The 15,840-nt window shown below is 43.9% G+C and overlaps 1 protein-coding gene across 4 annotated transcripts in view; it reads right to left on the reverse strand.

Annotated features, from left to right (window-relative positions):
- LOC121293614 (dynein heavy chain 9, axonemal-like) overlaps positions 1 to 15,840 on the reverse strand; it is a 530,687-nt gene that overhangs the window by 65,466 nt on the left and 449,381 nt on the right. For all 4 annotated transcript variants that reach the window (XM_041216734.1, XM_041216733.1, XM_041216736.1 and 1 more), the window contains one exon: positions 14,096 to 14,287. In XM_041216734.1, coding sequence (XP_041072668.1) covers positions 14,096 to 14,287 — 192 coding nt within the window. The remainder of the gene's footprint in view (positions 1 to 14,095; positions 14,288 to 15,840) is intronic.

Below are 15,840 nucleotides of genomic sequence, written 5' to 3' on the forward strand. Positions count from 1 at the left end.
ATTGCACAAAAGCTGTGATCTGAGGATAACAGGGCATTTTGATTAATAAGATATTTGAACTGCCTTGTCATTTAAAGAACATTTAGAAGATGAACAAACATTAGAAGTTTAAGTGTAAATCAAATCTGTACAATGCATTAGCCAGCTAACTTGTTGTCTGGTTCCAGGTTAGGTAAGGAGGTAGAGGGAAGTAAATGGACCTCTGGCACAGGCCAATTATATCAAATTGAATGATGGCAAGGCACAAGAGGCTGAGTGGCCTACTACTGTTTCTATGCTCCTGCTACTAAGATGGTATAGCACTCTGGAAAGAGTATCAAGTGGAGCAATGAGCATAAATTCTTGCTTAGGTCCAAGAGCTTGGAGAACAGATTGGTGTTCTCAGCTGGTTTCTTCACTACAAATTTAAAAATGTGAGAGGGGATATTATACTTTTGTGAAGCCATACTTTATGAAAAATTATTTTTGAATTTACTGGTTGGAAACCCCTAATTGATTTATTTTCAAACAGCTAAAGCCACGTTCCAGTGAGTTGGGATCACAGTCAACGATGGCTGCAAATTTGCACCACTGTACCTTTGACATTGCAAAACCAGTGAAATGGAGACTTGTCTACAAAGCTACACTAGGAACAATGGCCTTGGAGCAGCATGAAAGGGGGCATCACCTCCTATCACATTAGCAAAGCATCTAAAGAATCACCTGGGTATTCAACAAACCATTAGACATAAACAGCTGGACAATGGGACACTGGCTGAGAGAGGAATTCCTAGCCATGATCTAATCAAGATAACTAGAATATACTGGCCATGGCCATATTTGGGTTACTAGGCAGTTGGAGAGAGAAGCTCATATGACAAACCAGCCCTTTGTGTGTTTAAGTGCCCACTTTTCCTACAGAACAAGACAAGCTACTGAGACGCTCAAGGAGCAAGACTCTGGGTGGGTTCTCTCTCTTTTTATCTCCATCCAACTTGCAAGCTTTGAACCCTGTTTGCTGATTGTGACTATTCAGGTGCCGCAGGCAGAGATTTTAAAAAACAGAACTCAACCCAGTACTGCTGCCTCTAGAAGAACAGATCAATCATCTGTCTACATCTTTAAACTGCTCAATGGCAAAAGCATCAGGACAGCAAGTTCTGCCTGAAAACAGCCAAGTCACCAACCTTCAAGAGCCATATATCCTTTTAAGTTTACTGAACTCTAAATTGCTTAATCTATCCTCCACCCTGTCATCGATTTGTATGTGTGAATCTGTGTTTGAAAGTCAGGGTATTTTTATTATTTTACTTAAACAGGGTTAAGTACAAAACTATTCTCTTTTCTTTTTAAAGACTTAAGAAAACCTGATAATTGTATCTTTTATGGTTACAGCACACAAACAATTAGTTACTCATGGAATTGGAAAGTATATACATTGTTAAAGAAATAAAATGAGGAGGGAGAAAAGAGGGGAGCCATTCAAGTCCCCCTTACTTGATCGCAACAATACAAATACTTAAATAGCAAAAGGAAAAGGTAGGATACAAACTAGTGGACTGTTAATCTGAATATAGAGCTTAGAACAAGAAGTTACAATGGCTCATTATGGAAAGAACAAGTATAACACTGAAATTATACATCACAGCTTCTCTTGCAGAAAATAAGATGCATGAAATAAATTGTGTCCTAATATCGTTAATGGAATGACAGTCGAAATGGCGATGAACTTTAGTTTGGGACAAGAAGCTACAGGAGAGGGATATTCATTTGGTAGCGATCTTTTTGCTGGAACAGAAGGTTGTGAAATCATATCCTAACTTTGGAATGTGAGCTTACTCCTAAGGCAAAATCTTTAGCACGGTGGGCGGCACATGCCCGACCCACTCGAGCATAAAATGACACTGGCTGACGTTGGGAGAGTGTCCTGACGTCAACGCGCAGATGCGTGATATTTCGGTTGGCAGGTGTGCGCTGGAGTCGGCAGCGTGCCTGCCGACCATTAAAAGGCCTGTTAAGGCCATTAACAAGGTTATTAACTTATTCTTTTCACTCTCTGTCCAACCTTACAGTTGGCAGGCAGGCGAAAAGACCAAGCAGCCTTCGTGCTTTTTAAGAAACCTTATCCACGGGCAGGATGAGGTTTCCTAAAGCAAATAAAAAAATTAAAATTTAATTAATAAAATGGTCTGCTCATGTGACAGGGTACAATGAGGGGACATGTTGTGTTACATTTTTCATTTCCTTATTTTTTTTTTTGAAAATTCTTCATCCCCCTTGAGGTAACTCGGTGCCTCAGGGAGATTTTCAAGCGCACAGTTCACGCTTGCTCCGCTCACCCACCTCCCCCCACCCGCATTGGCAGCACTGAGCGCTGCCGCTCACATTTCATGCTGGAAGGGCCTTCATTGACCCAGCAGCATGAAATCGCCTTCCATCCTCGATCGCGGGCGAGGATCGGCTTCCCAACTGCCCCCCCCGCCAATCCCGCCCGACATGGGTGAAATTCTGCCCCTAATATATGTTATCACCCCAGTGCAGCAAGCACAGGGAGCACCGTTCTTTACATAAAACATCAAACTGAGGATCCATTTTCAGACGTGGTCAACGGTAAAATGAATTCCTTGGCACTGATTACACAGGAGTAGAGAGTACATCCAGTGTGGAGATTGGGAGCTGGCTGGTTCCCTTTTCCCTCTTGGATCTTGATGATGTATAATCATAATGTACGGTCAAAGGTCAAAATGTGCTCGATGATCTCACTACACGTCAGCTTATACATGTCACTGTCCCGACGTCATCGCGAACTCGCGCGATATTTCGTTCAGCGGGCGTGTACTGGAGTCGGCTGCATTCCCACCCGACAATTTAAAGGCCTGTTAAGGACCTAAATTAAGCTGCAATTCACGCTGCCCGTCCAACCTTTACATTTTTTAGGAGACCTCGTCCACGAGTGGGATGAGGCTTCCTAAAGCGATTACAAATTAAATAAAAACTTCCTTTAGAAATTAAAAACATGTCCCATTTCATGTGACACAGTCACAATGAGGGGACGTGTTTCATTAAATTTCTAATGCATTTATTTATTTTATTAAAAGCGCTTCAATCTCCCTGAGTCAGCTCTGTGCCTCTGGGAGGTTGAAGTGCTCTTTTGCGAGCGAGGCCCGGATCTCCCTCCTCCCCCCACCCGCGCAGGTAGCGCTCAGCGCTGTTGCTCGCGATCCACGCAGGGTGGTCCTTAATTGACCCACCCATGTGAAATTGCGGTGCCCCCACCCACTCCCGCCAAGCGACTGGAAAATCCTGGCCCATGTGAATAAAACTTGATAGCCCCAAAAATGGGTGCAGCGTCTCCAATCCATTCGATGCAGGCGGCACACCAACTTTGTGCTGCCTGTTAATTTAAATGATTGCTGTGTGCAGTCTGTGCTAGAACATGCTGCAGAAGTAGCTGCATCCCCAGCAGAAGGGTCAAGTTTGCATTAGGCTAGTGTCACTTAAAGTTAACCTGCACTGTTTAAAGAGAGGGTGCATTCTAACTGGAGAAGGCGCTGGACCTGTTTGTGAAATAGAGTCAGGGAAGGAGAAAAGTGAATTATGGTGCACCAGGGGAGAGCGCATGCACCAAAGTTCTCTGATGCTGCAATGGATTCCTTTGTGGGAGAGACTGAGGGGAGGAGAGATGAGATCTATCCATAGGGGGCTAAAAGACCCTCCAAACAAACTTTGCAAAGGCAATGGGACCAGACAAACTTAGAGGTGAATGCCATGAGTCAAGCCCTGAGAATCTGGATGTAGTGCCACAAAAAAGTTCAATGACCCCACATGAGTGGTCAAGGTTAGTGAGCGTGTCATCAAATGCCAAATCCCACCAACTGCAACTCTAGCCTCACAGACTGCTTACTGTAACCCCCTCCCCAATCATCCACTACAAATAATCTCCAACAATAATAAAACACATACCTATTATGCATAGCTTGAATTAATCTTCACAGAATTAGCACTGCTGCATGCCTCACACCCACATCTCACAATTTAGAGACACTGTCAACTATTCAACTATGGCAGCCACATTACCAGAACATACTGCAACATGCTCACAGACACCCTTTCCTCTCTTTTTGCAGGACAGAGTGACATGTAACCGAAGGCAGCAAGAGCTACCTAGATGGAGGAGGTGGCATCTGTTATCATTTGTGCAGCCTTTACTGAGGTCATGGCTGCCAGTGGGGCTGAAAATACCAAAGACGATGATATCCTTAAATCTAATCCTCCTTCTCACATCTCGCTGCCCCTCTTCCCACAATCTCTTCTGATGTATAAGTTGCAGATAATGCTCTTTAAAATTCCTTTGTGGGATGTTGGCCTCATTGGCAAGGTCAGCATTTGTTGCCCATCCCTAATTTCCCTTGAGCTGAGTGACTTGTTTGGCCATTTCAGAGGGCAGTTAAGGGTCAACCATATTGTTTTGGGTCTGGGGTTACATGTGGGCCAGACTGGGGAAGGACGGCAGATTTGTTTCCCTAAAGGACATTAGTGAACCAGATGGGTTTTTGCAACAATCAATGATAGTTGTCATGGTCACTATGACTGAGACCAGCTTTATATTCAAACTTATTAATGGAATTTAAATTCCGCCAGATGCCATGGTGGGATTTGAACTCATGACCCCAGAGCATTGTTAATAGTTAAGAAACACAGATAAATGGCATGATATACTTAAACACCTAGAGTACTTGTAAAGGGAAACACCCTCTGCGACTTGTGTGCACCACGAGGGCTGGGGTGAATTACCAACCCCCAAAACGACATTCTCCTTTAATTACGTAATGTTCCTTTAAATTTTCTTTTAGTTACAGCACCCCTTAAGAGGCCATCAATTTGTTTAATCAGTTTGTTTAATTGGTTAATTGTTTTATTTTTATCAGTATACTCAAAAGAGTATAAAGAGAAACTACTGGGACACTGGGTTAGTGGGTAGGAAGCAGCATATGTAATGCTGTATTTTCTTATTTGTTCCTGGAATGTGAAGTGTCGCTGGCTAGGCCATCCCTAGTTGCCCTTGAGAAGGTGGTGGTGAGCTGCCTTCTTGAACTGCTGCATTCCATGTGGTGTAGGTACACCCACAGTGCTGTTAGGAAAGGAGTTCCAGGATTTTGACCAAGCTACAGTGAAGGAATGCTGATATATTTCCAAGTCAGGATGGTGAGTGGCTTGGAATGGAACTTCCAGGTGGTGGTGTTCCCATCTGTCTGCTACCCTTGTACTTCTAGATGGTAGTGGTCATGGGTTTGGAAGGTGCTATCTAAGGAGCCTTGGTGAATTCCTGCAATGCATCTTGTAGGTGGTACATACTGTTGCCACTGTGTGTCAGCTGTGGAGGGAGTGAATGTTTGTGGAAGGGGTGCCAATCAAGCAGGCTGCTTTGTTCTGGATGGTGTCAAGCTTCATGAATGGGTTTGGAGCTGCACTCATCCAGGCAAGTGGACAGCATTCCTTCACACTCCTAACTTGTGCCTTGCAGATGGTGGACAGGCTTTGGGGAGTCAGGAGATGAGTCACTTGCCGCTGCATTCCTAGCCTCTGAACTGCTCTTGTAGCCATAGTGTTTATATGGCTAGTCTAGTTCTGTTTCTGGTCAATGATAACCCCCAGGATGTTGATAGTGGGGGATTCAGTGATGGTGATGGCATTGAATGTCAAGGGCGGATGGTTAGATTCTTTTATGTTGGAGATGGTCATTGCCTGGCACTTGTGTGGCACAAATGTTACTTGCCACTTGTCAGGCCAAGCCTGGATGTTGCTCAGGTCTTGCTGTACTTTTTGGACATAGACTGCTTCAGTATTTGAGGAGTCACATATGGTGCTGCACATTGTGTAATCATCAACGAACATTCCTACTTCTGGCACAATGATGGAAGGAAGGTTATTGATGAAGCAGCTGAAGATGGTTGGGCCTAGGACACTACCCTGAGAAGCTCCTGCAGTGATGTCCTGGAACTGGGATGATTGACCTCCAACAACCACAACCATCTTCCATTGTGCTAGGTATAAACCAACTATCAGAAAAGTATTCATGTCTAGTTTCATACTTCATCAACATGTTTGGAATCATTTTAACATCAGTCTCCATTGCAGAACAAACAGAAGCCACCAATTTCTGGGTGCTGCTGGGCAATCTCAGACTACTACCATCAGAGCTGCAGATATCAATGTTTAAAGGAACTTGCAAAGTGTTGCAGCAAACTGTCCTCTGACAAGTTACTGAGACAATGCCCCTAAGGAGTGCCAGTAGCTACCTGGAGCATAAATCTTTTGCCTTCTCTTAGGAAACAGCATTCATGCTCCCACCACTACCATTCCTCCAGTGTCCTCACTGTTGCCTGTCTGCTAGCCTGGACTGTACTCCAAAGCCAGGCCTTCTCATCACAATGCCACTCGAGGTTATCATCCAAGGTCATCCGTAGTCTCCCCCAGTGAAAGTCAGCAGCCTTCCACCAGCCATGGTACCGCAACTGAGGTAGCAATGCAGAGGAGCACTAGGACAGGCTATGGCACAAAGAACAAAACACAAAATGCGGGAAATACTTGGCAGGTCAGGCAGCATCTGTGCAGAGTAAAACAGTTCATGTTTCAGGTCGATGACCTTTCATTAGAATCAGGCTGCAAGTTTTCGCTTATATGATGCGCTGCAAATGGTTGCACACCAGCTAGACATTGAGGGGGTGGAAGCCAATTTGAATAAAGTTGATGATCATTTTAAATAGCTATGGGGAAGGGGGTGGGGGGTAACATTCATGCTGCTGAACGTGTGTTCAGCTCTGTGTGTTTAAGAGTTGGCGTTAACTGGAGCTTTGAACTCCAAAATGGCAGCTCTACCGTCAAATCAGCATGGCATACAGATTGGCATCATAATCTTCCTACTCTGGAGACTTCTGAAGGACCCTCCGTGTGTGCACACTAATGCCCTTGTCAAAATGGTGATCAGTGTGGCACATACAAAAAATATGCACAATGCTGGTAGATGCCATTTTAGATCAAAAACAACGTATCAAAAATCTGACACGAATGAGTCAACTTTTGGAGCCAGTGTCTGCCATTCACTTGCTATCCATCTATTTTGTTTGTGAGCACTAAATTTTCTATTATAAGCTCCTGCTTTCATTTTTACAAGAGAAACTGTTTATGTAAAACTTGTCAGGTTGCAACTGCAGCACTGCATCACCCCAGCCCCTGTGAAGCTCCTGTAGCACCACCACTGACAGCAGAGGGTAATTACAATGTGACAGGTTTACATAGGCAGCTTACATTATAAATTTTTAGATAGATATTGATACTGGAAAATTAAAAATGGCAGAATATGTTACTTTAAAATTGGGTTAATTATATCTGTTCATCCCATTCTAACTTCCCCTCCCCCTCTAACTCTATTCACCTAAAGACTCCAAAGAGTTTTGACTGCCCACAGGAGCTCAAGTAGTAGAATATTAAAACCACATAGCACAAGTAACAAAACAAAAACAGAATTACCTGGAAAAACTCAGCAGGTCCGGCAGCATCTGCGGAGAGGAACACAGTTAATGTTTCGAATCCTCATGACCCTTCGACCGAACTCAAGTTCGGTCGAAGGGTCATGAGGACTCGAAACGTCAACTCTTTTCTTCTCCGCCAATGCTGCCAGACCTGCTGAGTTTTTCCAGGTAATTCTGTTTTCGTTTTGGATTTCCAGCATCCGCAGTTTTTTTGTTTTTAGCACAAGTAACATTTGTGCCACACAAGTGCCAGGAGATGACCAACAGCAACAAGGGAGAATCTAATCACCTCCCCTTTACACTCAGTGCCATTACCAGCTCAGAATCCCTAACCATCAACATTCTGGGGTTACCATTGACCAGAAACTTAACTGGACCAGTCAAATAAATAACGTGAATAAAAATACCTGGAAAAACTCAGCAGGTCTGACAGCATCTGCGGAGAGGAACATAGTTAACGTTTTGAGTCTGTATGACTCTTTAACAGAACTAAGTAAAAATAGAAGAGAGGTGAAATATAAGCTGGTTTAAGGGGGGTGGGGGATGTGGGACAGGTAGAGCTGGATAGAGGGCCAGTGATAGGTGGAAATAATCAAAAGATGTCACAGACAAAAGGACAAAGCGGTGTTGAAGGTGGTGATATTATCTAAGGAATAGATAATTCCTTAGAAGGTGATGATATTATCTATTCCTTAGATAGTATCATCACCTTCAACACCTCTTTGTCCTTTTGTCTGTGACATCTTTTGGTTATCTCTACCTATCACTAGCCCTCTATCCAGCTCTACCTGTCCCAAAACCCCCCCTTAAACCAGCTTATATTTCACCTCTTTTCTATTTTTACTTAGTTCTGTTGAAGAGTCATATGGATTCGAAACGTTAACTGTGTCCCTCTCCGCAGATGCTGCCAGACCTGCTGAGTTTTTCCAGGTATTTTTATTTTTGTTTTGGATTTCCAGCATCCGCAGTTTTTTGCTTTTAAATAAATAACATGGTTACAAGAGCAGGTCAGAGGCTGGAAATTTTTAGGTGAGTATCTCAGATCCTGACTCCCCAAAGCCTGTCCACCATCTGCAAGGCAGAAGGCAGGAGTGTGATGGAATATTCTCCGCACACACACTTAGGATTAGCACAGATACAACGCTCAAGAAGCTTGACACCATCCAGGAAAGTGCAGCCCATTTAATTGCCACACATCCACCGCTTTAAACTTTAAAGTCCCTCTACCACCAGTGCATACAGTGTGTGCATCTATAGCAACTCACCAGGGCTCCATCACTGTCCAAAACCATGATCTCCACCACCTAGAGGAACAAGGGCAGCAGGGACACAGGAACACCGCCACCTGCAAGTTCCCCTCCGACTTACACACCACACTGACCTAGAGTTATATAGCTGATCCTTCATAGTTGCTGTGTAAAAATCCTGAAACTCCCACCTAACAGCACTGTGGGTGTACCTACACCATATGGACTGCTGCGGTTCAAAAAGGCAGCTCACCATCGCTTTCTTAAGGGCAATTAGGGATGGGCAATGAATGCTGGCCTTGCTAGCGACACTCATCACCTTCAACATCTATTCCCTCCATGACCGACACACTAGTGGCAGCAGTGTGTACCATCTACAATATGCACTGCAGCAACTTGCCAATCTCCTTCAACAGCATCATCCAAACTTGTGACCTCTACTACTTAGAAGGACAAGGGCAGCAGATGCTTGGGAGTACCACCACCTGCAAGTTCCCCTCCAAGCCACACACCATCCTGACTTGGAATATATCACCGTTCCTTCACTGTCGCTGAGCCAAAATCTTGAAACTCCCTCCCCAACCCTTTTGGAAAAGGTCACTGCCGGGCACTTGTGTGCCATGGAAGTTGCCTGCCACTTATCAGCCAAAGTCCGTAAGTTGTCCAGGTCGTGCTGCACATATACCCCGACTGCTTCAGTATCTGAGGAGTCGCAAATGTATTGAACATTGTGCAATCATCAGCAAAAACCATACATTATAGTGGCAGAAGCATTATACCATGCAACGCAAAATGTATGATTATGCTGCTGAGGTACAACTGTGTTTAATCTAGCCTGCCCCTTTAAGGGATCAACATGTAACTACCACAAGTGCTTTCTGGGTATCCCTACACTACATGCGCTGCAGCAGTTCAAAAAGACGGCTCACCACCATCTTCTCAAGGATAATTAGGGATGGGCAATAAATGCTGGTCTAGCCAGCAACGCCCCCATCTCATGAACAAATAAAAAAAACGGAACTATCGTTTGATTTGTCTTGAATAACGCATTGTGCCTGCAATTCCTCGGCGCCGGATTGCCACTCTGCTCCCAGCTTCTAACCTGAAACCTTGACCCACTTGACCTTCTGACTCAGGCCAGGTGAGATCCAGAAAATGCAGCGGGTCCCTGGGACCTAGCGCCGAGTGCAGCTCCGTGGGAGACAAATAAGCCACGTCCCCCTTTTTATGGCACTAGCTGGCCTTGGTGAGGGGTGTGCGGAGGTGAGGGTCAGGCCTGGTTGTGTGGGGAGGTGGGGAGAAAGAATCCCAATGGGGGTGGGGGAATCCCGTGGATTGGTAAGTTCCTGTAGGGGTGTGTAGTCCCTTCGGGGTGAGGGAGAGACTCATGGGGAGTGTAGTCAGGAGTGGAGGGGTGGAGAGAATCCCGTGGGGTGGGGTGGTGTCCTGTGGGTGTTCAGGCCAGGGCTGAAGTTAGAAGAGATTTTAATTCTTCTAACTTTTTCTGGGTAACTATTGATGTAACCCAGTCAGAACCCTCCGAAATTTGTGATTTAAATCACATTTTCATACGGTCCCCCCAAGGCCTGAACACCCATCTCCCCACCCCGAGGCCCGAGAGCTTCCCCGACGTCTGACCCACTGTCACCCCCTCACCCCCGCCAAGGCCCAACAGTCCACCTCCCCCGAGGCCTGACCCCTCCACCCCAACCCATTCGAAATTTGTGATTTTGGTCACATTTTCAGATGGTTCCCAGTGCAGGGCAATTCCCTAGGAGGAGTTTGTTCTTCTGGGTAATTACCATGCGAACCTTAGCTGGGAAGTTCCGAAGGGGATTCCCCAGCGCACCTTTGGGGTATCCCCCACCCTGCCAATATGACGCCCTGGAGCCAGGAAATTACAGCCCAAATTCAGCAAGTCACTTGTGGAGAGAGAAAGAACTTTTAAATAGTTAGTGTGCAAGATGAATTCTAATGCTGTAATTTCAGGGTTAAGGTGTCAGCTATGACAGTTTCTGAAACTCCTCAATGCATTCACTGCTGGATCTCCGATACTCCCTAGATAATTGCCCAATATGTGTTTCAACAGCAGTTTGTGATGTTCAGTGATACACAGGAAGTCATTCTTAAAGTGTGATAATTACAGCATCTTGTTGACTTGGTCCAAGGCGGGGAGTTGGTGCATTCACTTGTGCAGTTTATGCTAATATGCTTTCCACATCAGCGCACTGTTTCTACTCTCAAAGTTCCTGACACCCATTTGCTGTGAATTTCTACTGAGCCAACACAACAAAGATATCTTGCAGTGATGTTGGTAGCATATTAAAACACAGGAGCACCAGCAGCTGCAACCTTATTACGGCGAGAGAATTTTTTTTCAGATGACTCATCCTCGCTTCAATATTTCCTAGGCAGGATGGAGCAGCTGCTCAAAGTGCAGCATACCTTGCAGATATATGCACAAGGAATACATCTCTACGAATGAGAAAAAGGTTATCTTCTCTGCAAACAGTTAATTTTTGGACTAATAGCATCAACAACATTCTAAACAGTGATAACTAAACTACACTGAGCAGCTTAGCAATAAAAACTAGGCCACGTTAGTGTAGTGGTTATGTTATTAGGTTAATATTCCAGAAAAAGCAAGATCAAATTCCACTGCAGCAGTTTGAGAATTCGAATTCAGTTTTAAAAAAAATCTAGATTCAAAAAGCTACGATCAGAAAAAGTCACCCTGAAGCTATACAATTGATGTTAAAAACCCAACTGGTTTCCTATTATCCTTTGAGGAATGAAACCTGCGTCTCTACATGATCTGGTCTCTATGCGATTTGAGTAAAGTGGCCCAGCAAGACACTCAGTTGCATCAACGTCCACCACAGCATCTCAAAGCAACTAGGGCTGAGCTATAGATGCCACCTTTACCAGTGATGTCCACATCTTGGGAACGATTATTTTAATTTGACTAAATTCACTGAGATCAGCTAGTAGAGTAGGCCGCTACAGTTGACCTCAGCATCTTGGAGCTAGCAAGAGTAAGAACAGCCAGGATTCTTGCTCCTATTGGCTGTTCAGTGACTCTTGCTGGGTGAAAATGTGTGTATGTTGTGTGGGAATAGGATCAGGCTCTGCCCCATACCTTTGCCACTAGTATGAAGACTCACACGTTAACAATAGCTGCTTAGGCAATATACCAGAAATATCATTGGAAATGAACCTAACAGCATTATCAAAGCTTCTGGGTAAGACTTGGCCAGAAGAAAACTGGTGAGAAAAAAAGAACGTTTCCACTTAGATTGCACTGGTGCATTATTTACCTACAATTAAAGAAGACTTGCATTTAGATAGTGCCTTTCAAGTCCACTGGGTGTCGCAAAGCACTTTACGGCCAATGAAATACTTTTGAAGCATAATCACGATCATGATGTAAGAATTGCGACAGCCAATTTGCACATAGCAAGCCCCTCCAAGTAGCAATGTAACAATGACCAAATAATCTGTTTTTGTGATGTTGTTTGAGGGATAAATGTTGGCCAAGACACTGGGAGAATGTGGCTGTTTTCATTCAAAGTAACATGGGATCTTTTAAACCCACCTGTGGGGGGCAGACAGGGCCTCATCTGAAGCCAAATCAAGCCAACATAAAAGATAGGGGTATTTAAAATGCAGTTATGTCCAGTGCCAATCGAGTTCCGGTAATCTTTTGCGCTGGTTTAAAAACATTGCATTAGAAGCCGGCCTAGGAGACTGCCACAATCCTGATCGAATTAATCGCCATGGCAAGTTTCTGCTGATTACACCTACTTGCAGGTCCTGTAGGAGACTCTTCAAATCATGCTACTTTTTTTAGGCTTTAGCACATTATGCACCTTTTAGATTTTTAAATATTAAAAATATTTAATTTACTAACGAACTGATCAGTGTATGTATCTGAATCTTGTAAATGATCCTGTTTAATTTTTTTTAAGTCATTTACAGGCATTCACAATCGAGTTACTCAGAGCTGGTGAATTGTGTATTTTGATTTTTTTTACAATATAGATCTGCAGCTGCATTAATCAGGTTAGCACTCTCAAAACAATATTTTTAAACAAATATCTTTTGAAAAATACATTCTAAAATATTGCCTGATTCTGCTGGTTCATGGAAGATGTTACATTCACCAATATGTAAATAAATCTGAGTGGAAATTTGAGTAAAAACTTCAATTCAGGAATCTAGCGCAACTTGTGTCAGAATTGGGGATTATGTTCAAAGTGGGGACTCTAACCCTATATACTGATTGGATTTAGCTCTTTTTCTGAAGATTTTAGGATGCATTTAGATACATATCATGTTGAGGGATGTTAGTGGTATACGATCAAACTAAGTCAGCTAGACCCCAATGTGCAGGATAAAGCTCTCTTCCTGTCACCACATGAATGTATCTTATGCTAATGTATATTAATTGAGTGTTCAATTATACTTGGACGGTTGACATTATCTGGGGATTCACTTGTGCTCTTATTTATATTGGGTCAAACTGAAACTGTTGGTTGGTTTGGAGGTGCCTATTTGCAAAGTGTTTCTGTATGAGAATTTGCTCTCCTTGGAACTTGCAGCAGGAGACTCCCAGGAGGACAGCGGAAACGCTTTAGGGATGTCCTCAGAGCATCCCTGAAGAGATCAAACATCCCCGCCGACTGGTGGGAGGCTCTGGCTTGTGACCAATCAAAATTATCCGGGAAGGCACTGAACACATGGACAGACTTCGTTGGGAACGTGCAGAGGCAAAGTCAAGGTATCGGAGGAAGGGCACAAGCCTCCAAACAACTCATCTACCTGACCCTCCAAACACCACATGCCCCACATGTGGCAGAGTCTGTAGATCGGTCATTGGACTTATCAGCCATCTCAGAACCCATCGAACTGGAGTGGAAGCGAGTTTCCTCGATCCCGAGGGACCGCCTAAGAAGGAGAAGACGTTTTCCTGTAAATAAAAGCTTATGACTATGTGATGATTAGGTTCCAGTTCTATTCTTCACCTCCTGGCTAGATGTGATGATGGCCCTTTATCCCCCACCCCTCAAACAGCACTGCCTACTATGTCAATATATGGACAATTCCCATGAATGTGCACTGATGATGTTTGAATGACATCAATTTTGTAGCGAATCGTGGAAAACTGCACGATGGGGGCTAGGCTGTTTCAGATAAATAATCACATTACAGGCAGCAGAAAGAGACTTTTATCCCATCGACTGATTTAATTTCAATCCCAGAGTCAAAGGGCAATGTGCCGATTCCGTGACCCACCTGATTTCCCCGTCCCATACAGTCACGGCATTCACCTCTTACCTTTGCGTTTGCCTCCAGGTAGTTGTACAGCACGTTGACCGAGATGGTGAGGTCGCCTGTGTTGAATGGGTAAGACCGGTTCCAGCCCTGAGCCCCGAACTTACGTCTCTCGGCCGCAACTGCATGGAAGTAGCAAAGAGCAAACAGAATGCTCTTGAACTCATTCTCTCGGGCACACATTTCCAATGTGTCCTGCGAGATAAAGGGCGCAAAAACATTTCACTGGAGATGGAACATTCGCAAGTAATTTTATTTTTCCACTGAGAATTTTTTTGGCTGCTCACCGCAGACCAGTAGAATTGACTTTAACAAATCTGTGGTCGTACTACAACTTAATGTAGTCCAAGTCCACTCACTCCTCTGAAAAGTACAATTGTTTTGTATATATATTTTTTCCAAATATCTTTATAGCAATATACATATTTAATCATATTATAATGAGCCCCAGGAAAGTACGATTTGTTTTTCTGAGTCAGTTACAGGCACCAGGGTTTTAACAAATTCAAGATATCAATCCCAGTATGGAATTTCCATCTGTTCAATCATCTGCAGGATTTAAAACTGGCCAATTGCTATTTACCATTGAGATCTATTTGATTCCAGCATCAAAGTGCAGCAACCTCCTGTCCGATTAAATGTTCGCAAATGTCAGTAAAATAAAATGCATGTTAGTCACTTTGAAACTTTTTTTAAAAATTACAATCTCATTACCTTCTTCCTAGTGCAGGCATGTGTTCAAAGGAGAAAGAAATATCAGATTATTAAACAGACAGTTCTAATGCAAAAATTGTGGACCCATTTATTATATGCAATTGAAGCTATCAAACTTTCAACAAAAGGAACATAATCGACTTTTTGGCAACCTGCCACACACAAAAAAATATATGGTCAAAGCAACAGCAGTTTGAACTTCCAGAGGAGCTGAATGTATCTTTCCATGCAATAAAGTGTTAGACACATCTAAATACCAGTCTGTCCTGAGTTAGCATTAGGGCTCTCTTCCCTCTAGGCTGAGAGTAAAAACCAGTGAGGGTGTTCTTCCTGTTCACCATGCAATAGCTTACAAGGATAAATACATTGTCAAGCGCAACATTCAGGTTCACAGGACGTTACGACAGGGTACGTGGCTGCTGTGAAACCAGAATGCGTCAGCACCATTAGGCCGGGTGCAGGAAGGTGGGATTAGAAAGGGCACCCGGGTGTCCTCGGGCTGGCATGGACAAGATGGGCCGAATGGCCTCCTTCTGTGCTGTAACTTTTCTATGGTTCTAACAGGTGAGAAAATCATTAGGTCCAAGACCGGGCAGAACTTAGAGGGGGAATAAAAAAATGAAAAGTGGAGATTTTCATCCCTGGGTCAGGTCGGGTATTGATGCACTGGAATGTAGTCTCAACAGTTCAGCGTCTTAGTACACTGGAGTGTGTTTACACCTGCTCATCAAGTTAATACGCTTAGATGAGTTCTTTGAAGCATGCTTTCAAAAGATATGATAGCTATCTGATTTTTGGAACGTATAAAATAGACTTAATAGAATTCAGCGGCATAGAAAGTGATTTTTTTAAGAACTCAAATTAAACTGAAAAGTTTCAGGCCGGGATTTTCCGGCCCCTTCGTTGGTGAGGTGGTGCCCCAGCCAGAAGCCCAGCGGGACCGGAAGATGGCGGCGGTGGGCGGTGGACAGAAAATCCCGCCCTCGGTTTTACGATCAGGCGAGAAATGGTGTCACGGTGTGTAAACAAGGGAG

This window comes from Carcharodon carcharias, chromosome 22, assembly GCF_017639515.1.
Source record: "Carcharodon carcharias isolate sCarCar2 chromosome 22, sCarCar2.pri, whole genome shotgun sequence".
NCBI classification, from domain to species: domain Eukaryota; kingdom Metazoa; phylum Chordata; class Chondrichthyes; order Lamniformes; family Lamnidae; genus Carcharodon; species Carcharodon carcharias.